This window comes from Pogona vitticeps, chromosome 8 (genome assembly GCF_051106095.1).
Source record: "Pogona vitticeps strain Pit_001003342236 chromosome 8, PviZW2.1, whole genome shotgun sequence".
Lineage (NCBI taxonomy): Eukaryota > Metazoa > Chordata > Lepidosauria > Squamata > Agamidae > Pogona > Pogona vitticeps.
The window spans coordinates 16,161,797-16,185,900 of record NC_135790.1 but is presented as its reverse complement, the minus strand read 5'-3'; the positions used below and the strand labels follow the sequence as shown (position 1 = coordinate 16,185,900).

The following is a 24,104-nucleotide window of genomic DNA, read 5'->3' as shown; positions in this document are numbered from 1 at the left end:
GTGCATGGAAAATGGCTGAGATTAGAAAAGTTCCCTTTCTGGATTATAACTCCCAGGCTCCCCCAGCTAGCATGGCCTCTGCCTTTGCTGGTTTGGATATACCATAATAGTGAAAGGGCTGTGGTTCAGGAAGCTGCCTTTTGCAATAATATTCAGAGAAGGGATGCTTTTGCAGAAAAAAAAAGGATTGAAGATGCTCCCGAAGCTCCTTCTTACAGCTGCAATAAGCCATGGGTGGAGATCAATAACATTCTCCCTTCCTGCATGTTTCAGATTTCAGACTCTGGACTGTACGTGTGCATCGCTACAAGCTCCACCGGCGAAACAAGATGGAGTGGGTCTCTTCTAGTGCAAGGTCAGTCACGTCAAGGGAATGTGTGGGTGGAGACTCAAGGGCATTGTGTTTCCTTCTTAAAAGTATGTGTTACATTTTCACATGAGCGTGTGAAATGCCTGCTCCCTTCTTCATACGGTGGGAATGTCAAAGGAGGATTTCTTTCATGGAGAGATCTTCCTCAGAACTGCAGCAGAGGAAGAGAGAATTAAATCCCCCTCCCGCTCTGCCTGCCACCTGGATGACATTCTTTTAGCCTCCCCTTCTCAGCTGATGCTACCTGCATTTTTTTAACACATCAATTAAATAAAGGTAAAAGTTTTATTTTAAAAGCCTTGTCTCACTAGGCCCTTTGCCTCACCTGTTGTAAGAGGGAGTGTAGTGGAGCCAGGGCTCATGGGGTCAGAGCATCGGGATTTTTTGTTGGCCAGAGTTGATGATCATCTGCCATCCCATAAGGCTTTCCTGTATCCAGGTGCCTACCTGTCTGGAATCTGCTTGGCCTTGGGGACTACCATGAAGACTGTCTGCCCATCTAATGAGTTTCCTTCTAATGCATGAATGTCTCTTTCCGAAGTCACTTGATCCTTTTTATATCACCCAGAACAGCATTTGAATGGAAGCATGCATCTGTATTTGGTATAATATCCATTCTCTGACATTGGTTCCCAGTTTATCTGTCATGAAACGAGGCGAGCGATTGATGACATTATTCAGTCTGGTAGCTTTTTCAGAGATTGGATTCCTAAAACACAGTCACCTGCTTTTTCAAATGGCCATGCTGGCAGGGGATTCTGGGTGGTGTAGTTCAAAAGAGTAATGATTCCATGCTCTGATTTCTTTTAACCTTGAAACTCAAGAGGAGGAGACCTGCCTGAATCCATAGATGAGAATGGCTCGTTGTAAAAGCAATAAACCATGCTCTTGATTTCTTGCCTAGCAAGCAGTTTCCTGCTGCTGACGAGGGCTGGGCCAGGCAGTTACATTGGAAGGGGAAGGAAAAAAAAACCTGTCTCAAGGAATGAATGCTGTTGGTGAAAAAGACATACTGCTGAGCTAGGTTTCCTGGGCCTCACAGTGGAATTTCAAAGGCTTTGTGGCTCTCCTTCTTCCCCCCCAAGTGGTTTTGGAAAACAAACCGCCAAAGCTTGGGAAAGTTAGTTTTAAAAACTACAACTTCACAGAATCTCCCGGCCAGAGACCAATGCCCAAGCTGTCTAGAGAAATCTGAAAAACCCAATCTCCAGAAGTGACTTTACCAAGCTCTCTTAAAAGCCCAGCGAAAAAGCAGACCCACAAACATGCCAGCTTTCCCGCCCTTTCCAAGGATCTGGGAACTACAGCCATTCATAAAATAGCACCGGTGACAGCAATAGCAATAACATGAGCAGTTTTACGAGGGCTGACTCTGTCTCCCTGATTGACGACAGAATTTTTTCCCTTCAGTGGTCTGGTGGCATGGACCTTCCTTAACCTCACCTCACAGCAGCTGGCTGATCTGGTTTAGCAGAAGCTTAGTTTGGTGGAAGCATTTCCTAAATGACTAATCCTTCCTGTTTTCTCCAGCCAAAGGAATGGCTAGCCGGCTTTTCTTTTTTTAAAAAAAATGTGTATGTTGTTGATAGAGTTTCCACAGATTCACATATTTATTTCACTTTTCCTCCCAAAAGGTTGAGAATGGTGTCTACTTCATCCCCTTTCCACTTTTTTATACACTTTCCACAACTGCCCTGCGTGACAGCTTAGACTGAAAGGACCCTCTGTGGTTGTACAGGAATTTGAATCCATGTCTCCTTGGTCAAAGGCTTAACACATGTCGCCCAGCAGCGAAAAGAGCTTCGGAAATTTACTTATTTGGGCTTCAGCTCGCAGAATCTGCTAGCCAGAAAGGGCAGTAGCCATGCCAGCTGGAGAAACATGGGAGGCAAAGTTAAATAATATTTCTGAGTTCTGTGAGTGGGCAGCTTTCAGCCCTCCTGATATTGGTGGCCTTCATATCCCATCATCTTTTATCCCTGTCAATGCTGTTTAGGGGCGATGCAGCCCAACAACATCCAGAGGACAATAAGTTGCCTCTCCAGCCAACCCTAATGGTTAAAGAGTCCTGAGCATCTTTGCTTTGCAAATATGAAACAGCAGAGCTGGATCCAGAGGTGTAACTAGAGGTTTTGCACCAGAGTTTAAGTATCCTATTAGTTAAACTTAGGTCAAATGAAACTGGCATATAAGGAATGAAGAATCCTAGATTTGAGCATGTGATAGCCATGCCTTGTGTTTCCATTTGCCTAAATACGAGTTGCTGGAGCTGGTAGATATCCTCAGGGTGAGTGAGTTCATGCCTTTCAGCAGCAAATATTTGCACCCTCCAAATTTAACTGCCTTTGATCAAAGCCTTGGTTGCCCACTCTAGTTATGGCTCTGAGTGGACCACAAGGATGCTTGTTAGACAAGAAGAAGAAAGAAGCCACGCAAGACTGAACTTATCCCATTAATGATGTAAAAGTCATTTGTAGCTGATTTGGTTAGTGCTCCCTCAAGGGTTGGTTGATGTTCTCACACACACCCTTTCCCCACATTTGCTTCTCCAGAGAATGGGGCTGATCTCCAAGCACAGCTTCCGGAGCCCAGCCTTCTCCCGGGACCACCCTCTGTGCCTCTGGTCACCGATGTCACCAAGAACAGCGTTGCTTTGATCTGGAAGCCAAGCCCTGTGAGTGGGGGCGCCGCTGTCAGTTCATACATAATTGAAGCATTCAGGTAACTTCCCGTGTTATTGGAAAGGCGCATTTCCAGATCTCCTGGAGCGCCAAACAGAGAAATTACGTGAGGGTGAAAAAGAGTTGATCGTTTAGTCCACACAGATTAGCAGCCTGTGACCTGAGAACAGCATGAGGTCCTTTGGCTTAATTCCAAAAGGTCTCTATTCGTCCATTCATAGTTCTGGCAAGGGCGATTGAGGAAGAAGGCGCACCGTGAGTAAAGGGGAAAGGGAACATTGGTGGCAGAAGGCATGCGGGGGGGCGGTTCCAAAGAAAGAAGTTGTAGAAAATTCAAAGAGAGAAAAAGAGGTATTAAAGGGAGAGAGGAGATACAGTTTTTAAAAGGTTGGTAAAGAGAGATGACATGGTTATACGGGAAAAGGGTTGTCAGGAAGAGTGAAGCAGTAGAGAGAGAATGGTTGTTAGAAAGAAGTGAGAGAGGGAAAGAGAGAAAGATATTTTCCAAAGGAAAAGCAAGAGAAAGGGACCTGGGTCTACTAATTTCTGGCTCCAGCCTGCTGATTTTAGCCTCCTGACAAGATTGCCTATGAGAAATGGGGGGGGGGGAGGAACGTAGCCCACTCATGGCATAGTCAGTAGGCAAAAGCTGGGGATCCTCATCTACCAGCAGTCACTAACCCTGGCCAGTACATGGTAGTCAAGACCCTGTATCTTAGTGGCTGCTGTATGCAGAGAGCACAGTTGTGCTACCAAGGTTGAGTGAATAAGAGAAACTCCTTTTCCTGCTCTTTGCGCTGCCATCACTCAAGTGTCAAGTTGGAATCACCGTCACTGAGTTTACAGTTTATGATTGTGGGCATCATTGCCCATCCATCTGGAGGCGTCTATAAGATTAGCTGGGAAAGTTGATTATCACTAAGATTACAGCAGGGCAGAGGCAGAAAATTCTGCTCCAGGAGTTATTAAATCACTGTAACCAATGCAAATTGCAGAATCGTCCACTGGTGCAAACTTTTCCCACACCTGCTGTTCTCCCATCTCTGTTGTTTGTGTGTGTGATGTGCCTTCAGGTCAGAACCAGCTTATGACAACTCAAGTGGGTTTTGAGTGGATGTGCAGGGGTAAGGGTTCTCCGAGGAGAGGATGTAGCACAGTTTATTGCTCCTGCCACCCTGCCTCATTTTGCCTAATCATACACCTGCCACAACATCAGCAAGAGGGAATGGAAGGATAGGTGGGTGTGTTGCAAATTTTGGAGAAGCAATGAAGTTGCCACAATAATCTTAGGGAGAGTACTTTAGTCATTCTTTGACAGTGAGGAATCTCGGCTGTGATTTACCAGTTACTCGGTGTGTGTTTGTCATTCCTGCTGGGGCTCTATTGAACAAGATGCAAGACATGACAAGATTGTTGGATGGGTTATCCTAATATTAAATTCATCCTAATCAAGATATATTTGTCCATCGGACCTGGATGTCGAGCTATTACTGCAGCATCAGTAATGCTGATTACTATCCACTGCTCTGTAGAAACGTAAACTCAGGTCATTAAAAGAAAATATATGCCAAGGCAGAAACACACATGGGCTCCTTCACCTGATTCTAAATCTTCTTCTGATGCTGATGTAGCATAGCTGTAATATCCTTATCTACAAGTCCTGTGGACTTCCATCTGTTGCTGGACTACAGTTCCCATCATTCCTAGCCAGAATACTCAACCGTGAGGGATCATGAAAACCTATCTATGATCTCACTAAAATGCTTGGCTGATCAACCAGATTTTAATTGAGGATTAAAATTAAAGCAATAGCTAGAGCACTTTTAAGCCTTCAAGAGAAAGGCATTTGCATCAACAAAGAAAGGGCCACCAGCTATTCCGTATAGGGCTGATGCACCCAGAAACATCTGGGTTCACACATTCTCCACTCCTGTCCTAGGCAAACACATCGCCATGCGTGTCTTCCCTGTTATCTGCGAGAGACTTCTGCCTCTTGATCAGATGAGGAAGCTTTTGGTTCTTGCAAGGGTCTAAATCTGTTTTCTGATTCATGAGCTTTGCCAAGTCTGTCTGGAGCTGGGCTTTTGGAGGTCAAAGGAGCAGAGCCAGGCAGCTGTGCAAATGCTTCCCTGTCAGCATGTTCCTGGCAGTAGGTCACCCCACTGAATCTGTGTTAAGCCTCTGTTTGTGATTCCTGGCTGTGGCACACGACCAAACTCCCCCCAGGCTCAAATTCTTCCTTCCTATGGCCAAGTTGCTAAGGTGCTCCTGGAGAGAAGATAAACATTTTTTTTCCTTCCTTCCTGCACATGGCTCGCAGTTTCCAGTAAAACCTACCTTGGAGCCATCTGCTCCAGAGCGGATGGAGATTTTTGCGGAGCGCAGGTGGCTGAGCGGAATGATTCACTTCTCAGTGAAACGTTCTGCAAACACAGAAACAGCTAAGTTGTGCAGTAAATCACTGTTGAGAAGCTGATGGTGCATTTGCCCACTTATATGTGGGGGGTAGGGGGACATGGAGTTGCAAGGTGAAGGGGCAGTGAGGCAGCTAATGTCAGGTCACCATTAAAGTGGGCTTGTGTGTCCATGCATTTAAGCCATCTGGACAGTCTGATGTTTCAGCTTCAGGTGCTGGAGTGCTTTTACCAATGAAGCCTTAAACCAGGGATGGGGGGACTTTCTCCCTCCAGATGTTTTGGAATACAATTCTTACCATATTTTACTATCGGCTGTGCTGGGTGGCATCTCTGGAAGGCGAAGTAGCAAGTGGTGCCCAGAACCCACCCACTTTAATGGACATGCTATAGAAAAACAACCAGTGTCTTTTGAAGTACAAGAAAGGCTGGTAAGCCAAAGATTTCCCACCTTAAGGAGAAAAGCTGAGAAGCAGGCTGCTCTTGCATAGAAACCACATTCTTCATCTGCGGCTTTGTTATATGCCCCATCTCCTGCAGAGCCGAGATTTAGCAAAACCCAAGAGGAGGCCTGAATCTGACTATGGAACCCCCTTCTCTAGCAGTTTAGGTTGACTCCCTTAATGACTGACTTTGGGTGACTTGTGAAATCTACTCCAGTCCACTGAGCTTTTATTGTTGCAATTTGTGCTTTGATTGCAGAAGGTATTTGCTGCTTCATTGCTGTGTTTTGGTTTCTGCTTGGAGTTATATTTTATTTTGTTCATGGTCTATTTAAATCACCTTTAGAACTTGTTGAGTGGAGGGGAGTTTCAGATATATTCTTAAAGTCATATAAAAACAATATTTTTCCCCTTAACCTTGACTGTCCTTATAGACCAGAGTTTTGGAATCTTCGTCCTGCCAGATTTTAGACTACAAGTGATGGCATGGTCAACAGTCCCTTGCTGGCTGGGACATCTGGTAACAAAGATTTGAGGGCCAAGTCTCTCCCCCCCCCACCTTCCTGTAGATTCTACCCTGACATCACATCCTGCTTCACCGTCTTGCAAGCTAGAGACTTCAGGCTTTCAGTGAGAAACAAATTGCTCCCATCTCTCCATTTATGAACCACAGGGAAACTCTACATCCTGGAAGGAGTGCCAAAGGCTTAAGGGGGACATTTTAATTTCAAGATGAATAGACTTGGCTCAAGCCCAAGTTCCTGTTTACCATCAGAAATTGAGCCAAAGACCTGGGATTGGGGCCACATTGAACTCTGCATCTTGCAAGCTCTGAGTATTAATTGTGATCTTGTTCCTGACACCATATGGTCTGCCTAGAACTCACTGGTTAGTTCTCGTAGTTAATTCTGAAAAGAGACAAGACTCATGTGGATGCAGAGGCTGCGACACAGGACTCTGTCTCTCCCATGTGTGGATGCGTCTGCAATGTGCTGTACTTCTTTTATGGTAAGGAAAACGTAGCCTGCACATGCTCAGAAGCTGTTTGGACTTTTTTTAGTACAAGGATAGGTGTGGGGTGCCACTGGCAAAGCAGCATCTTTTGCTGTCCTCCAAACATTGTGGCGTCTTTCTCTCCCAGCAAGCTTAGAGGTGGCCCCAAGCATTTCATGGCCTGATGTGGAACAATAGGTGGTGCCTCTCATCTCCAAATTCAAGTTTCATAGAACTCAAAGCCAACAAAATTATTTTGGCAGAAAAAGCAGAAAATCCCATAACAATCTGATGCTGTTTCATGATATCCCAGATTTGTAGCCTGAAAGCGACTGCAGGCAGCAGCAGCAGTTCTGACATCTGTGGCAAGCATGTAGAAGCCTCCCACCAGTTTCAGTTCTCTGCAGCGCTTTGATGTATCATCTCTCGGAAGCCCTATGAGAAAGGGTGGCTAGGTCTTCATTGCTTCTCACCATAATTTGCAGACAAGAACACTTTTCCCTGGAGATCAGATGCCACCATTGATCCGGTCTTTAAACATGGTCTCGTTACAATATTTTAAGAAAGTTCCAAAAGTCAGTCCTTAGCTCAAGCTAAGCCTTATCTTGTCTGTGTTCAGCTGCTTCTGTGCTGGTCTAGGTCAACGGTTCCCAATCTCGGCTGACCCTGATGTTCTTAAGACTGCAATTCCCAGAAGCCTTTCACCCCTAGCTGTGCTGGCTGGGGTTTCTGGAAGTTGCAGTCCAAGAACACCTGGGTTACCCAAGGTTGGGAACAACTGACCTAGGTGATCCCAACCTATATAATGCCCTGCCTATGGAACTCCTTGTCACTGCATGTTGCCAAAGCTGTGTGTGGGTGCTACAAAGATGGGTTGTGAAGCCCACACCCTACCTGTCTTCTTCTGGTCTATTTCAGTCAATCTTCAGGTAGCACCTGGCAGACAGTGGCAGACAATGTGAAGCTGGAGAAGCACACAGTTAGCGGCTTGAACCCCAACACCATTTACCTGTTCCTCATCCGGGCTGTCAATTCTTATGGTTTGAGTGATCCCAGTCCTGTCTCGGAGCCAGTTCGTACACAAGGTGAGATTCACATGCACTGGCATGTTGGGTTAGGGATTATAATGACGTCTTCTGACAGATGTATTTCCCCACTGGTGGCTTAGAGACAGAGCAACACGTCAGCAAAGCACCGGTTGAAAACCTCTCCTCCATTATCAGGTCATTCAGGAAGTTAATAGATTTCTCCACCTTCCATAATTTTTTTAATAATAGGAAGACAATGAGTAGCTTCCTTACAGGTAGTGTTTTTGTTTTGGGGACTGAAATGCTGTGCAAATGTGGAACATTATTGTTTATGCAGAGTTCATTTCTGTTACGTTTCTGATTTCAACTCCTTCAAATAATCATGAACAAGGGGACGGAGCTCCTCAAGCAAGTTAAGCACATATATCTTCTACTTTTCAAAATCTGCATGGTTTAAATTGGTTGCAGTACATTTTGTGAGGATGAACTGCTAAATAGTACAAAGGTTTTGTATACGCTACTATCATGCAGCCACATTAGCCAAAATGTTAGTTTATAGTTCATACAAGCGGTTGGAGTGTGGTTGCCTCATAAAAAGACAAGGACATTGTCTTAAAAAAGAGCATCCAGTGCTGAACACGTTTCATCCAGTATTGATTTTGGTCCTACATGCTAGTGATGTCCTCCTCTCTCACATTTTATCCTGTTGGCAGATGTGAGCCCCACCAGGCAAGGAGTGGACCACCGGCAGGTGCAAAAGGAACTTGGAGAAGTTGTGGTACAGCTGCAGGACCCCATCGTGCTCACCTCAACCACGATCCAAGTGACATGGACGGTGAGTACCAACAGGGTCACTCATTTCTTTTCTTGACATGGCAGGGTGCGCATCAACAGATTGTGTTAGACCAAAGAATAAGTTTGTCCTCCAGGTGTTATTGAACATTGCCTTCTGTCAGCCGTAGCCAGCGTGAATGGTAAGAGATGGGCCGGACTTAGGATTCAGCAAGGCCTTGGAGAGCTGTAAATTTCCCGTTCTCTTTTAGGCAAAGATGGTCGCTTTATAGAGCTTCATTGTCCAGAATACTTGTTCAGTGTTCACAAAACTGAGAGCACCAACTGTAAACACTGCAGCAGGAATCTGGTCGATGTGTCGCTCTTAGGCAACCAGGGAAGCAACTGGCACATTGTTGGGTCCCTGCAGCAGCTTCCAGAGCTGTGTGTTTGTAAATATGGAACAGGATTCTGACTATGGAGGATACAGATGCCAGTAGCTACTAGTTCTGAAAGCTGTGCTGTGCTGTCAGAATCGGAGGCAATATTGCGCTTGATACTAGTTGCTGGAGAATTGTATAAGAGATGTATTTGCCATCATGCCCTGCTTATTAGACTAGCAGAGGCACCTGGTTGACCATTGTGCAAAACAGCATTCTAGATTACACAGATCTTGGGCTTGATCAAACTGGGCTTTCATATTCTCTTGATGTATTCCACCCAGTTGCAGAAAAGTGACAGTAGCACACATTTAATTTGGAACACTAGTGTGGTGTAATGGATAAAGTGACAGACTAAGACTCAGGAGACCTGTATTTTTTTCTGAAACCTTTAATGGCATGACCTGTATTTGAATCCCTCTTGGCTATGAAAACTGATTGGGAGGAGTGTGAGGAACTGGTAAAACTGCTCCTTATGTATCTTACTTAGCTTGAAAGCCCTATTAGGGTCTCTCTATTTATGTTCCCACTTGACAGCATGTAACATATTTTTATTTATTTTTTTATTTTATTTTTTTGGACTTATATACACTTATATACGCTACAAACACTCTCCGGGCGGTTTACAATTTTAATTATACAGGCTACACATTGCCCCCCCAGCAAGCTGGGTACTCATTTTACCGACCTCGGAAGGATGGAAGGCTGAGTCAACCTTGAGCCGGCTACCTGGGATTTGAACCCCAGGTCGTGAGCACAGTTTTAGCTGCAGTACAGCGTTTTAACCACTGCGTCACGAGGCTCTGTTTTCAAATAAAACATTTTTAATGATTTCACAGAAATGGCCAAGTTGCAACCAAACCGTGATGGGGATCACGTGGCCAGAAGTTTTTCAACAGCAGTTCCCATTGGCCCTAGCCAGCAAAGCCAGTAATGAGAGCTGATAGGAATGCTAGTCCAGCAGCCTCTGGAGAGTGAAGTCCTTGCACCAAAGGAAAACCCTGCAGACTGGGGGATTCTGGGAATTGAAGTTTTTTTTTTAAAAAAGCATTCATGTTATGAAAAAGGCATAGGAAATGTTGGCTGGAAAACTGTTTTAGAACTTTGACGGATTACTTCTTTAGAGAAAAACTTCCAGAATCCACTCACCAGCATGGGAGTTGTAGTTCAGAAATAACTTATCCATGCTGGGACTGGGGGCTTTGCCTGAGACAACAGAAAAGTAGGAAAGGGACGGATTCAGAGAAAGAAATAGAAGAATTCAGAATCCGTAAGTGATTCAGAAGAAGAGAGGGGGAATGAGAGAGTAGGTGGGCAGGTGGTTGTTCCAAGCCATGCGTACCATACTCAGCTAGTTGACTCAGCAATGTCTTCTTCTTACTTAGGTTGACCGCCAGGCTCAGTTCATCCAAGGCTACCGAGTGATGTACCGGCCCAAAGGGAGCGCCTGGCTGGTGCAGGATGTGAAGTCCCCGGCTGAACGGAGCACAGTCCTAGTCAGTCTGCATAAAGGCCAGGAGTATGAGGTCAAAATCCGCCCATATTTTGACGAGTTCCAAGGCATGGACAGTGAGGTGCTGTTGGTACGCACTCCAGAAGAAGGTATACGAAGAAAGCAAGAGAAGATTGTGTCTCTCATTCTCAGCCACCACAACATACACATCTCATCTCCAAAGGGATTGTAACCAGAAGCTTACAGTTTTAACCCTACCTCACTTGGAAAAGTTTCTCTAATTCCTAGACTGCCTTCCCCTGCATGGCCAGTGGGATTCTGAGATTTGCAATCAGAGAAGTAAATTTTCTAAGCTCTGACTCTACATCGCCACCCCCATCTTTTTTTAAGTCTTAGAGTCAGCAGTTCTCCCACGCTTGTCAGCCATACTCCCTCCTGGTGAAAGTAACCATACAAGGTCAGCTAGAGAACACTGTAAGGATTGTGGCTGCCTTGTGGCAGGAAATACAGTGGTGCCCCGCATGATGACGAAACTGCTAAATGATGAAACTGCAGGACAATGACATTTTGCAATCGCTATAGCGATTCGTAAAACACGCATTTCAATGGGGGAATTCCGCTTCACGACGATTTGGTCCGTGCTTCGCGGACCATTTATTCGCAAAACAACGATCTTTACAACTGATCGTCGGCTTCGCAAAATGGCTTCCCACTGTTTCCTGGACCCATGCTTCAGAAGACAGTGATTAGAAATAGCTGATTGGTGCTCTCAAAATGGCTGCCCTATGGAGGATCTTCGCAGGACAACGAGGTATTTTCCCCATTGGAACACATTAACCGGTTTTCAGTGCATTCCAATGGGGAAACTGTTTTCGCATGACGACAATTTCACTGTACAGCAATTTCAGGGGAACAAATTATCATTGTCATGCAGGGCACCACTGTATGGAAGCTTGCATTCCAAAGGACCGCACAATCTCCATCCTTGATATAGTATACATGTGTAAAGTCTAATTAATGATAAATAGGTACCACCTCAGTGGGAAGGTAAAACGGCGTTCCCTAGTCACACTGGCCACGTGACAACGGAAACTGTCTTCGGACAAGCGCTGGCTCTACTGCCCCCTAGAGTCGGACACGACTGGACTAAAAATGTCAAGGGGAACCTAAGACCTGCTGTTTTTGCAAATGACCCGCTTCTGGTAGAGAAGAAAATTGATAGAAACTGGTTTTTAACCTAGGTGCCTAAAATTTTTTGGACTGTCCTAGAGGTCATGGCTATGGAAACTGGCAGGAATTACGAATGCCTGCAAATTTGCCACTGCACCACTGGGCAGATGTGAGCAATTAACCCCTCTGTTCCCTCTCTCACAGCCCCCAGTGCTCCTCCTCAAGCAGTTACTGTGGTGACAGTGGGCACCAGCAACAGTACCAGCATTAGTGTATCCTGGGAACCCCCTCCACCTGCTGAGCAAAATGGGATCATCCAGGATTACCGGGTAAGGTCTGCTCTCCAAACATTCATGCCCCCCCTTGTGATTGGTGAAGCCCCAGATCTGAACGGGGGGGGAGGCTGAAGGGTTAGGGGTCTATCTGACTCAAAAGCCACAGTGGGTGCTGGGAATCAGCAATGGGGAGTTTCTGCTTTTTTTCAGTGTCTTCTCTGTCCAGTCCTTAGTCACTTGTGGTCTTCTCCTCCCGTGGCAGGTTTGGTGCCTTGGAAATGAGTCTCGCTATCACATCAACAAGACAGTAGATGGAACGGTCCATTCGACAGTCTTGCTGGGCTTGGTGCCAGGGATGGTCTACCGCACCGAGGTAGCAGCAGCCACCAGCGCAGGTGTTGGAGTGAGGAGCGCCCCAGTCACCATACAGATCAGTGAGTACCCAAAGGTCACCTGTACCAGTGTTGGGAACACTTAACTCTTCTGGATTACCCATGTTGACCTGGGGACTCTGGGAACTGTCGTCCAAAACAGTAATATTTGCAGACTTTGTTCCAGAAATCCATAGGTAAAAATAAGACCATCTCTTTTCTGTGCAGTCCTGCTTGTCCACTTATATCAGCTAGAAGAGGGGGCTTCTCCTACTCCTTTCTGTGCTGAATGAGTATTTATTTATTTATTTATTTATTTATTCATTCATTCATTCATTTAATTTTATTAAACTTATATACCGTCCATCTAGAACATGTCTACCCTGGGCGGTTTGCACAAAATATTTAAAAAAACTATATAAATATATATGTAATAAGAATAAGATGCAAATTAACAACAGAATCCAAGATGGCAAGAAAGGAAAAAGAAAAAAGAGAGCGATAAGCTAGGTAATGGCTGTAGGGAAGGCCTGCCTCTATCGCCATGTCTTCAGATTGGTCTTAAAGGCCCTCAGCAAGGGAGCCAGGTGGATATCTACAGGTAAGTTGTTCCAGAGATGAGGGGCCACTGCCGAAAAGGCCCGATTTCTAGTTTTTTCCTACCGGGCCTCCCTTGGCATTAGGCCCCTCATCCGAATGCAGGTGATACAGGCAGAACTAGGTGGAAGAAGGTGCTCTGCCAAGTATCGAGGGCCTGGACCATTTAAGGCTTTATATGTACGTAATAGTCAACACCTTGAAATCGATGCGGAAGCAAATAGGTAGCCAGTGCAAGGCAGCCAAGGTGGGGGAAATAGGGTGGAAACTTTTCACCCCAGTTAATAGCCTGGCCACCTTATTCTGGACCATTTGAAACTTCCGCATCAGTCTGAAAGGAAGCCCCACCTAGAGCATGTTACAGTAGTATGTTCCTGAGACTACAAGCATGACAGGGCCTTCCCAGTTATGCCCCCACCAGCAAACTGGCATTTCATTACCAGCTGAAAGTGCACTTGTTCTGGCAAGGCCTTTGATTTTGTTTTAGCGTTCTCTTTTGGCAATCTGTTTTAGGGATCATGTAATGGGAACAGGACAAGATGGCCATGTCAAATTTAAGAGGCCCTGTAAGCATTACCCCATCCTGTGTATTATTTCAGCAGACCCATACAACTTTAAATTTAACGTTTTATTGCTTTGTTTTTCTGTATTTAAAGCCCCCTAATAATCTGAGGCTGCAGACTGTTTACTTCCTTAGTGTGTGTGTCAATCCACATTGAACGGGAAGGAACGGACCTCGATCAAGCTCCTTGTCTCTTATTCCGGATGCTTTTTGCCTCCCATGCTTGCTGCAGAGCCCTTGCCAGACCAGGACACTGTGCCGGTGAGCGGCGGGGACAACGTGAGCCTTGCCGAGCAGATCACAGATGTGGTGAAGCAGCCAGCCTTTATAGCGGGCATCGGAGGGGCCTGCTGGGTCATCCTCATGTGCTTCAGCGTCTGGATCTACTGTCGTCGGAAGAAGAGAAAGGAGCTGAGTCACTACACAGGTGAGGCAGGCCCAGCTTTTATGACATCTGCTCTTGCTCTCTCAAGGGTGAGTGTAACTTGGTTACAAAGTGCCACAGGTGAGACATTGCTGTATAGTACAGTAATATGTATGTGAAGCAAAGCAGGACCATGGACAGCTCCAAGCCAGTGATTTACTCCAATGTGGCTAAAGCTTGATTAACGTTTATTGTGGTTTGAGAGCCAGATTGCCCCCTTCAGACTCTACCCCTTCCTTGACAAGTAGGACATCTTAAAGGGACAGGCATTGAACTTGAAGTGTAGGATAGAGATGGTGGTATTCGTATTTGTATATCCCTGCTCAGCAGGCGTTAATGGGGGGATCCCACCCTGGGACCAAACTGTCCACTCACACATTCACTGCTGCTGGCCCTGCTCATCCTTCCAGTTGCTCCCAGATGCCATTGTCTTCCCGGTCGTCTAGCCACTCCTGGCAGAGGGAGGGAGGACGAGTCTCCCTGCAAGGCTCCCGAGTGGCTAGCCGAGCAGCACTCCACAACAATTGGAAGGAAGAGAGGGGCCACCGGTGGACCTGTGAGTGAATGGTCTGGCCCCAGGGGCTGGGCCCTCGTTCACTCTGGCTCCGCGGGGATATCCATATTCGTATACGAATATCCCCACCTCTAGTGTAGGATGTTCCTTCTTTCTCCTCTGGGGAGAATGCCTTCCTATACTGGAAGAGCCAGTATAGGAGCTTGAGTCCTTGGTCGAGAAGTCTGATTCCTTGAGGAGGGCAGGCTCTTGAAGGCACAGATTCCAGAAGTCCCATTTCAGTGTCCCTGGTTCAAAGGCCCCGATTCCTGTAGATTCAGACCCAGTTGCGTTGCTGAGGTTTGCGTCGCTGCCAGCCCAAAGGATCTATCCAGACCCACCGCATCCAAAGTCAGAGTCCAAGCTCCGGGTGCAGGTCCTGATGCTGGCTCGGCTCCTGACAGGCAATCCCTTTCCAGGGTCCAGGACAGAGGAAGTCTTCCCAGTCACCTGCTCCCTTCTAATTAGAGATGGCACAGATCTGATTGTATGATGCTCTGCATGCAATGCACATGCTTTGTCACTCAGCTATGCCCTCGTCATGTGCCCCTGATCTATGCCTAGCTCTGCTGACTACAGATTTGACTTGCTCTGCACTGCCTCATTTTTTTGCTTGCTTTTCTTTGCAGCTTCCTTTGCCTACACTCCAGCAGGTAAGGCTTCTCTTCCAGGCCCTTCCTTCACATTGCTTTCCATTCATGCCCAACCCTTGTTTGGAGAGTTTTGGGAAAATGTGCATTTCTCTCCTACTGTTCCCAGAACTCTCTGGCCCAGGCAGCAGCTGCCTGAAAAGCCCTGGGCACTGTTAGTGCAAGAATTCCCTTTTCTCCTCCCCCCCAAAAGCTCCTTTTCTTCCCCAAGAATCTGCTTCTGACGTAGTGGTGGTCTTCTCTCTTTCAGTATCTTTTCCCCATACAGACGGGCCGGCCCGTGGCAACAGCAGGTGAGTGTGGAGCAAAGATCAGGAAGACTTTTGTTGAGTTTGCATTTTGATAGGAATTTCACTCCCCTTCCATCGACATGTAAGCCAAAATGCAGCAGCTGCAATTCAGAAGTCACACATCACAACATCCCACAGTACAGTTCTCTGAATTAAAGAGGCATATAAAGATGTCTGTGTTAAGGGCAATTACACAAGAATATGTGGATAATGGAGGCAATGTCAAAGAAAGAATTACAGAAAGGAAGACCAAAAAGAGAGGACACATTAGGCAAAACTGCTTATAAAAATGTGCATGTTCAGCAAAAGTGTGTCTTAAAAGAGAGAAACTGAAGAAACAAATCAGGTGAGAAGTCTCCCAGAGTCACCAAATAATCTAGGCTTTCTGTCTCCTACAGCCGGCCTGGCATGCTTGCGATGGCCACTAGTGCCTCCAGCTATCCGTGGCTGGCTGATTCGTGGCCAGCCCCGAACCTGTTGCGGAATGGGAAGGCAAAGGAGCCCGGAGGGGCTTGCTGCCCAGGAAGCCACAACACAACCGAGAGATACTACAACGGTAAGACCAGAGCACAGAAATGTTACCTTTTTTTGTACCACAGGGCCCAAAATCTCCAGACGCCGTGGCCTCTGCTGCATGGTCCAAATAATGATTTTTCTAGGCCGTGATGCCTTAAAAAGCCCCTTAAGAAGGAAGCCAAATGAACAACTGGTGAGCTGAAGATAAACATGTGCAAACAGCCAATATGGCCTGTGGGTATTACAGGGGATTGGAATAGACATAATTGGTTTAGTCATTTAGTTTCCAGAAGAGAGGAAGCTGGCGGGACACCCAAAGTAGACTTTCCAGGTCATGACCTCGCAGAAGAGCACTGACCAGGTTTGTAAGGATGAGCTTCTCCCTTGAAACCTGGATTAAAGCTAGTCCTCCAAATGCAAGAGGTGCTGAAAGTCAAGGCAAATAGACTCTGCTGTAGCTGAGTGGGAAGGCCCCTTCAAGCAGGGTCACCGCACATCTCCCTGTTTGCAGATGCTGGGATTTCCAATTACATTGCACAGACTGAGAAGTTTGGGACGGGAGTGTCTGATGGGCCCATTTACAGCACCATTGACCCGGCCAGTGATGACATGAGGACATTCAACGGGGCCTTTTCCCAGCATACCACTCCCTATGCCACAACTCCCGTTGTACCATATGGGGCAACACATCTACCGTCCCCTGATGAAGAGGAAAGCCAATGGAACGCCCAGCCTGGGATCTCCAGCATCCAGTATGCCCAGCCCGAACGGAGTCGGGCAGAGACCGGTAGGATCCTTCAGCACACAAGATCCTTCCTCTCTTTAAGTGCCTAAATGGTCAGGCTATTTTAGTTTCACATCCTCACCTTCAGTGACTAAGTCTCAGGAGAGACCAGTCAACCTCTTACAGGGAAAACGATTCTGTACAAAGCTGGGGAACTACCAGACACTGGTATAAGCCTGTAAGGCTGTACTGGGACCCAGGGGTCAGGTTCTGTCAGGGGCCCCAAACACCCAGGTGTACCCCCCCCAAGCCTGTGGTTTATCACTTTTGCCTTAGGCATTGACCCTTGGCGGTGTTTGGAGGTGGCTTCTCTGACTTCTGTTTCTCTCCATAGCTGTAAAGCCTGGGAAACAGAAATCGATGGGAAAGCCAGTGAAAACGCCATCCCTCAACTGGACCGAAGTGCTTCCCCCGCCACCGTCTGCCAGTGAACTGAGCCAATACGTGGAGGAAGAAGAGGAAGAAGAAGAAGAGGAAGAGCTAGAAATTGGGTTAGTGCAAAAAGAAGAGCAGAACGTAGGATTTCATTGAATTATCATAGGATTCTATGATGGGGGGCAGGATGGGGAACCTCATGTGCTCCTGCTGAAAAATCTAATTCATTCCCTGTATGTAGATCAGAGGTGGAAGAGTGGTGCCCGCCCTTGCCAGAAAGGACCTACCTAATGGAGAACATCCAGGAGGAGCCATGCCCTCCGCCTCCCCCACGTGGCGATGCCTCCTCTCCCGCAAATTCCTACGGGCAGCAATCGACCGCCACGCTGACCCCCTCACCCCGGGAGGAGATGCGAGCATCTGAGGACATTCCCAGGCTGCACCACTTTGAGATCCCACACCTGCCCAGGTAATGAGCCACTTGCAAAGCATGTGATCCCATCGATGAGAGTCTCTGACAGGCCGCCTCGCGCACTCAGCCCTTCATTGCTTCAGCCCTCTGGTCCACATGCATTGTCTTGACTTTCTTCTGCTCGACTGTGTGCAAAAGCTATCAACTGTGAAACACACTTGTCCTCTGTTGCTGCAGAGGGCAAGATTCGATCCAGTGGGTAGAAGTGCAGGGAAACCGATTTCAGCCAAAGACAGGTTTCCTAAAGTTCAGTCAAACTCCCTTTTCTTATTCTTTAAACCCCTGAGTTCAGCTTCCATCCTCAGGAGAAACAAAAGGATCTTACGCACCAGTCTTTCAGGTCATTAAAAGTCGGTGTTAACTTGCCTTGAGATTCTAATGCAAGCTCAACATTCCTTGTGATTTCAACTTTTCTCATAGAACTTGTTCTCCGGGCCTCTGTTGCCCTCCTTCCAGTTTGCCAACATTTCCATCACAAATAGTGGGCAAAATCCAGTCTGGTGGAAAGCAGATTTGAGTGCTGGAAATAATCAAGTGAATTGAATTGAAAGTTTCCTATTTGCCTTATCCACCCCTCACTAGGTAAAGGCAAAGGTTCCCCTTGACAATTTTTGTCCAGTCAGGTCCGACTCTAGCGGGCGGTGCTCATCCCACTCTTCAAGCCATAGAGCCAGCGTTTTGTCCAAAGACAATCTTCCGTGGTCACATGGCCAGTGCGACTTAGACATGGAACGCTGTTACCTTCCCACCGAGGTGGTCCCTATTAATCTACTCGCATTTGCATGCTTTCGAACCGCTAGGTTGGCGGGAGCTGGGACAAGCGACAGGCGCTCACTCCGTCGCGTGGATTCGATCTTACGACTGCTTGGTCTTCTGACCCTGCAGCACAGGCTTCTGCAGTTTAGCCCGCAGCGCCACCACGTCCCTCACTAGGACTCTCAAAAATTGGCACTGGGGGTTCCAAAACCGGCAATGGTGATCTGGAAGCAATTTTTGACTATTAACGATTTCCCTCCTCACCCGGAGACTCCCAAAAGGCTTGCCGAGGGAAAAAAAGGGCGTCCCAGGGAGGCTCAGAACCAGAAAGGCAGGGTAAGGAGGTTTCAGTTCACTGAAATTGATTATTTCTGGCACCCACATGCAATTTACGCTTGAGCTAACTATGCGAACAGAATTATTTTCAAATTGAAGACTTTCTGCCAAGGGGAGTTGTAGGCTGGGCTGGCATCTGAACATGCCCAGGATTGTACACACTTTCAAATCCCATGGTGGAAATGCAAGGCTTTTGACTGAATGGAGCATTCGACATCCTAAGACCCTCAGCTTTTAGAAAAAACAAAAAGGGAAGTTGCTAGTCATGCTGAGTGACTAGAGGTTTATAAGTATCTGCTGTATTGTTCACAAAAGCAACCCAGCGGTATTTGGTAGTGCCGTATAAGGCACTGATTTCTGATTTCATTGTTATTGCAAAGTCTGTGGACAGCCCAGACGAGGAGCTGATCTGGCTGTCCTGTCGTCCTCATCTGATGCCTCTTGTTTTCAAGGCGGTTGCCCAACGGCTCAGGACCGCTGCCCAGGGCTTCCAGTCCTCCCTTGACTCAGTCCAACCCAAACCTAAATGTGCCTGAAGAGGGAACTGAACATATGGTTGGCAGGCAAGGTCATCACCGAAACCTGAGTCAGACACCAGGACAAAGTACAGAGAACGCGGACCCTCCAGGAGCTGGTGAGTGCCTCTTCCATAGCAGTGGATGGAGAGTGACCGTGCAGAGCCATAGTTAGGACTGGGGAGACTAGAGGTCAAGTGCCTACTTACCCAGGAAGTTCTGCCCTTACCTCTCAAGGTTTTGCAAGGATCAGATGGGAAGGGGACAGTGCCAGGAGCTTTTTGAAAGAAGGGTGGAGCAGACGTATGACAAACAAACGCAAGGGACCAGCACGTCTTCCACTTGTGTTTCTATTAGTGATATAATCCTTCTTAGCTTTTGGTATCTGTCCCCAAGGATGCTGTGGCAGAGAAGGAACTTGTCATCACCCAGTAGCTTTCTCCCTCCAGCGATCCACTGGCCTTGGTCTTCGGCTCAGTGGCCAGCACTGAGATGTGGGGAGGGCGGAGGAAGCCTCCGACCGACGGTCTCTGATTCTCATATTGGGCTTCTCTGACAGGCAAGCCCCATCCCAATGTAGGGGACATGCCTCTCCCTCCGGGACAGAAAGGGAGAGGCAAGAAGAAATCCAAATCCAGCCACTACCGTCGGGAGAAGAAGCAGGGAGGCAAGTATGACGGAGGTGCTGCACAGCTGACCTAACAATGCTTTCCCCCTTTTTCGGCATCCTTAATCACACCTGCAGAGCCTTAGATGCTGACACCTCGCACATGCCTAGGCTCTGTGTGCAGGTTCTGGTGAATGGTGGAGACTGGGGAACAGGGGCAGCCGGCCTCTCCACCCTTATCCCTGCCAGGAACATAGGAGCTGATTGCTTTTGGGGATGGACATGTGGAGGTCAGATCCCTTGAAGCAGAGAGTTGGGGGATTCTGACAACTTTCATCTGTAAAAATAAAATAACAGCAACAACAACAAATCTTCCCAAGTTCTAGTGCAGCAACAGCTAGAAAATTGGCTTGCTAGCTGGAATCACCGATTGCTGATAGGGAGTGACTGGGAAGAAAGGAAATATCCTTGGCCTTACTTGTAAAGACTGGGAGATGTCCATGGAGGCAGAGGGAGCATCAGTGAGCCTTGTGAAAATACGTGGCTGCTGGCTGTCTTTGCTGACTTTAGGTGATTCACACTGTGGTGGCTGGCCAGACAAGGAGCATGCGCCCACCCGTGTGTGCCTCCTGAGAGGTCTCCGGTCTTTGCTGCTACTTCCTGATTATTTCAGGTTCTTCATTTCCCTTTAATGTTGAGGGGAGTTTCAGAGTAACAGGCTGCCTTGCCTAAATTAACACTAAGAAGTACAACACTGAGAAATCAGTATACATTGAATAGCTTTACCCTTTGGAAATCCACACAAGTGTTTCTAGGAATGCAACCCTAGCATATATAGCATTATAACCAATGGCTTACATGCAATCCTGAACACAATGGGCCAGCCATACCTGGGAGGAAGAGGCATTGACTACAGGCACAGATATATAACAGTGTATGCTCAGATGCCAAGAGGCATGGCTGCCTAGTGTTAGGAGCATGGTGATGTGGCACGGCTCTACATCCTGCTGATGAGCCTAAGGTGTGAGGGCTGCTTCTGAAGAGGTTTGGCCAGAGCCTGCGAGCAATGTGCTATAAGTAAAGTCATCATGTGTAACAAGCTACTTTTGAGAGGAACAAGCATGGAATGCTATTATTCGAGGAAGGACTGCCAAAGGGTTGGAATTCATTTTCTTTTCTAGTTAACAAGAGCAGAGTTTTCCTTCTTAGTTGTTACTGGGATGTGGCCTCAACATAGAGAAAGTTGTGGTCAGAAAAATAAGTTTTCTGAGCTCCGCATTGCACAGAATTCAGTATTGTGGAACTCTCAAGTTCCTAGCCTTCAAGCCGTGTTGTGGTTGTGGCTGTATCCTTAAATGCATGTGGGAAGCACTGAGGGGGTATCTCAGGAGTCCTGTGGAAGGAGGACACTTATAGTTTTTCCCCCTTTGATTCTGACTCCAGATCTCCCGCCCCCACCCTTGCCGCCTCCCGCAGAAGACCTCAACATCTGCGTTCCAGATGGCGCTCCACGACTGGACTGTGACTCTTCCTCCCTGGCTAAGGAGGTGAACTGCACCGCAGCCCTGGAGCGGAAAGCCATCCACCGCACCGCAGCAGGCCAGCACTACCACCAGCACCGAGATGGTAATACTGGCCACTGATCCAGAGTAAAGCACCATCCATAGATATGCCCCAGTTCACATTAATGGCAAAAAGTTTCTGCCATATAAGGCATTCTGGAACAATTTGCACTTGATGGAAGATTAGGATTAGGGAGCCTCTTGGAGATTCAAAGGGAAAGGTCTACAGTGTCATCTTGGAAGTGTTCCTTCCTGCAAGTTATTATTGGTGGACCAAGATTGAGGATTAGCAAATGAGGAAGAGATACCAGAATCAGCCTACTTTTTCTTAAGATCTACTTGGAAAACCTAGACCCTATCATGTCCCTTTCTGATTATTTGTTAAGAAAATGTATATCCTGGTTTTTTGATTGAATGGTCATCAACACAATTTACAACTGATTGCAGTAACACAGACTTACGTGTACTACAGCAATCTTTAGCTCCTTGCCCAAATGGATAGGGTTAGAGTGTGCTTCCCTTCAGCTCTGAAGGTATGAAAGAATTGCCTCCTTCCATCTTTCCCAATCAATTGCTCAGAAGTATCCCAGTTTTAAGGAACCCTAGGATGTTTAGTTTCTAGGGTAGAAAAATATGTCATAAACCTCTGGTGCTCTGGGAAAGTGACATTGTGACCCAGTGGTTGCCATTATAGCATTCAAGGCAGCAGGAGAAAAGTGAATGCATCTAGGAATATGATCCAAGCTAAAGAAGAATCTCTGGTTTGAAATGGCATATCAGAAGCTCCACAACCAATCCTTGCAAGCTGACATTTCCATAAGCAACTACAGTGGTGCCTCGCTTTACGATCGCTCTGTTTAACGACAAAACCACATTACGATGAACTTTTTGCAATCACTTTTGCGATCGCTTTACGATGTTTCCTATGGGGGAATTTCGCTTTGCGATGATCGGTTCCCTGCTTCGGGAACCGATTCTTCACAAAATGATGATTTTCAGACAGCTGATCGGTGGTTTCAGAATGGCCACTGGGTAAACAAAATGGCCCCCACTGTTTTCTGGGACGGATTCCTCACTGCACAGGCAGCGAAAATGGCCGCCCCATGGAGGATCTTCGCTGGACGGTGAGTTTCCAGCCCATCGGAACGCATTAAAACCCCTTTAATGCGTTCCGATGGGCTGGAAACTCACCATCCAGCATTAAATGTTCCAGCATAGGAACGCATTAAACGGGTTTTAATGCGTTTCTATGGGCTTTTTAATTTCGCTTTATGACGTTTTCGTTCTACAGCGATTTCGCTGGAACGAATTAACGTCATAATGCGAGGCACCACTGTAATTTCACATCATCAGTAGTTATGCCAGTGCATTCTGTCACTTCAGGAACATCTAAAATGGCCCCGTTGTCTGAGTCATGTACTGATGTCCTTTATCATATAAACTGTGAGATCTGCGAGCCTGGTTCCCCGTAATGAGTTCAGAACACTTGGTATGTTCTTAGCTGCTTTTTTGCCTGGACAAAATTCTTTCCTGGGATTGGTGGACCATTATGGTGGTTATTTGGCCTGCCTGTGCTTTTCCCATTGCACAGGCAACTGTTCCAAATGCAAAATGACAGCAAAGAGACTGTAAAACTAGAGCCTGCTGGACTAACCAGCTGGTTATATTTAACTATAAATATATATATATCTTTTTTGTTCTAACAGAAGAGGAAATCATCCCATATAGTAAGCCAAGCTTCCTTTCCAGAAGTCAGGTGTCAAGCAATTGTTCTACAACAGGGAGTTCTTCTTCCAGAGGATCAACAGGATCTAGAGGTCATGGGTCAGGACGCAGCCGGACAACAGGGGATCGTGGCGAGGTGATGCTGTAGCACTTCCTGGGCATCTTATTTTTGGGGTGGACACTTCCAAACATGGGGAGATCCAGAGTCAAAATAAGGCATCCCCCAGCAGTGGGGATGGAGATCACCAAATGTTTTGGAGCACAGCTGTCATAGTCCCTTACCATTACCCACACCAGGGCTGGGGGATGATGGAAACTCTAGACTAAAGCATCTGGAGAGCCAAAGACTTCTACACTCTTGCTTGCACAGCTGTCAGCGGCCCAACAGCAGCCACTGGGACTCTTGATTTGGTTCGGGACCACCATGTAAGGGGAGTGGAGTTAAGCCTATTTCCCGTACCAGTTCTGTGGTTCAGATTTCTCTCCCATTGTGCCTCTTCAGGACAGAGGAAATGTAACAAATTCAGTTTCTGGAGCTATGTGTAGCTCATGTCATCTCTAAAAACAGTAGCTGACATCCTCTTGGCTCAGATGTACACCAGCAGAAGCCGATGATGTCATCAACCAGCATCAGTAAAATTTTACCTGAATTAATAGAAGGCTTCCTACCCCCTTTTCTTCAGGGGCCAATGCTCTTCCGAGGGCTCCCTTTTGTCTCAGGAGGAAGCCTTTGGGAGCCTAAGGACGTAAGAGGATCTTGCCCAATGTCTTAAGAAAACCACATCATGAGAGAGGGTGGTTTGTAATTGGGGATTGTTGTTGGACAAGCAGAGGGTCAACGGTCATCCCTTCCCCTTGAACCACACTTTTGATTCCTGATTTCTCTCTCCTTACCCTGCAACTTGCTATCCCAAAGCAGAGTTCAAGCATTACCATTGGAAATTGAAGTCCTAGAATAGAAAGTCTCATCC

At 46.9% G+C, this 24,104-nt stretch overlaps 1 protein-coding gene across 4 annotated transcripts in view; it reads left to right on the top strand.

The window, feature by feature from the left end:
• The window catches only part of ROBO3 (roundabout guidance receptor 3), a 349,278-nt gene that overhangs the window by 323,445 nt on the left and 1,729 nt on the right, over window positions 1-24,104 (top strand). For all 4 annotated transcript variants that reach the window (XM_072978838.2, XM_072978837.2, XM_072978839.2 and 1 more), the window contains 18 exons: window positions 274-355; window positions 2,923-3,091; window positions 7,820-7,986; window positions 8,643-8,764; window positions 10,526-10,742; window positions 11,968-12,092; window positions 12,301-12,472; window positions 13,801-13,995; window positions 15,175-15,198; window positions 15,446-15,488; window positions 15,884-16,041; window positions 16,513-16,788; window positions 17,120-17,276; window positions 17,402-17,629; window positions 19,177-19,358; window positions 19,799-19,906; window positions 21,290-21,472; window positions 23,115-23,269. In XM_072978838.2, the coding sequence (XP_072834939.2) occupies window positions 274-355; window positions 2,923-3,091; window positions 7,820-7,986; window positions 8,643-8,764; window positions 10,526-10,742; window positions 11,968-12,092; window positions 12,301-12,472; window positions 13,801-13,995; window positions 15,175-15,198; window positions 15,446-15,488; window positions 15,884-16,041; window positions 16,513-16,788; window positions 17,120-17,276; window positions 17,402-17,629; window positions 19,177-19,358; window positions 19,799-19,906; window positions 21,290-21,472; window positions 23,115-23,269 (2,763 nt within the window). The remainder of the gene's footprint in view (window positions 1-273; window positions 356-2,922; window positions 3,092-7,819; window positions 7,987-8,642; window positions 8,765-10,525; window positions 10,743-11,967; window positions 12,093-12,300; window positions 12,473-13,800; window positions 13,996-15,174; window positions 15,199-15,445; window positions 15,489-15,883; window positions 16,042-16,512; window positions 16,789-17,119; window positions 17,277-17,401; window positions 17,630-19,176; window positions 19,359-19,798; window positions 19,907-21,289; window positions 21,473-23,114; window positions 23,270-24,104) is intronic.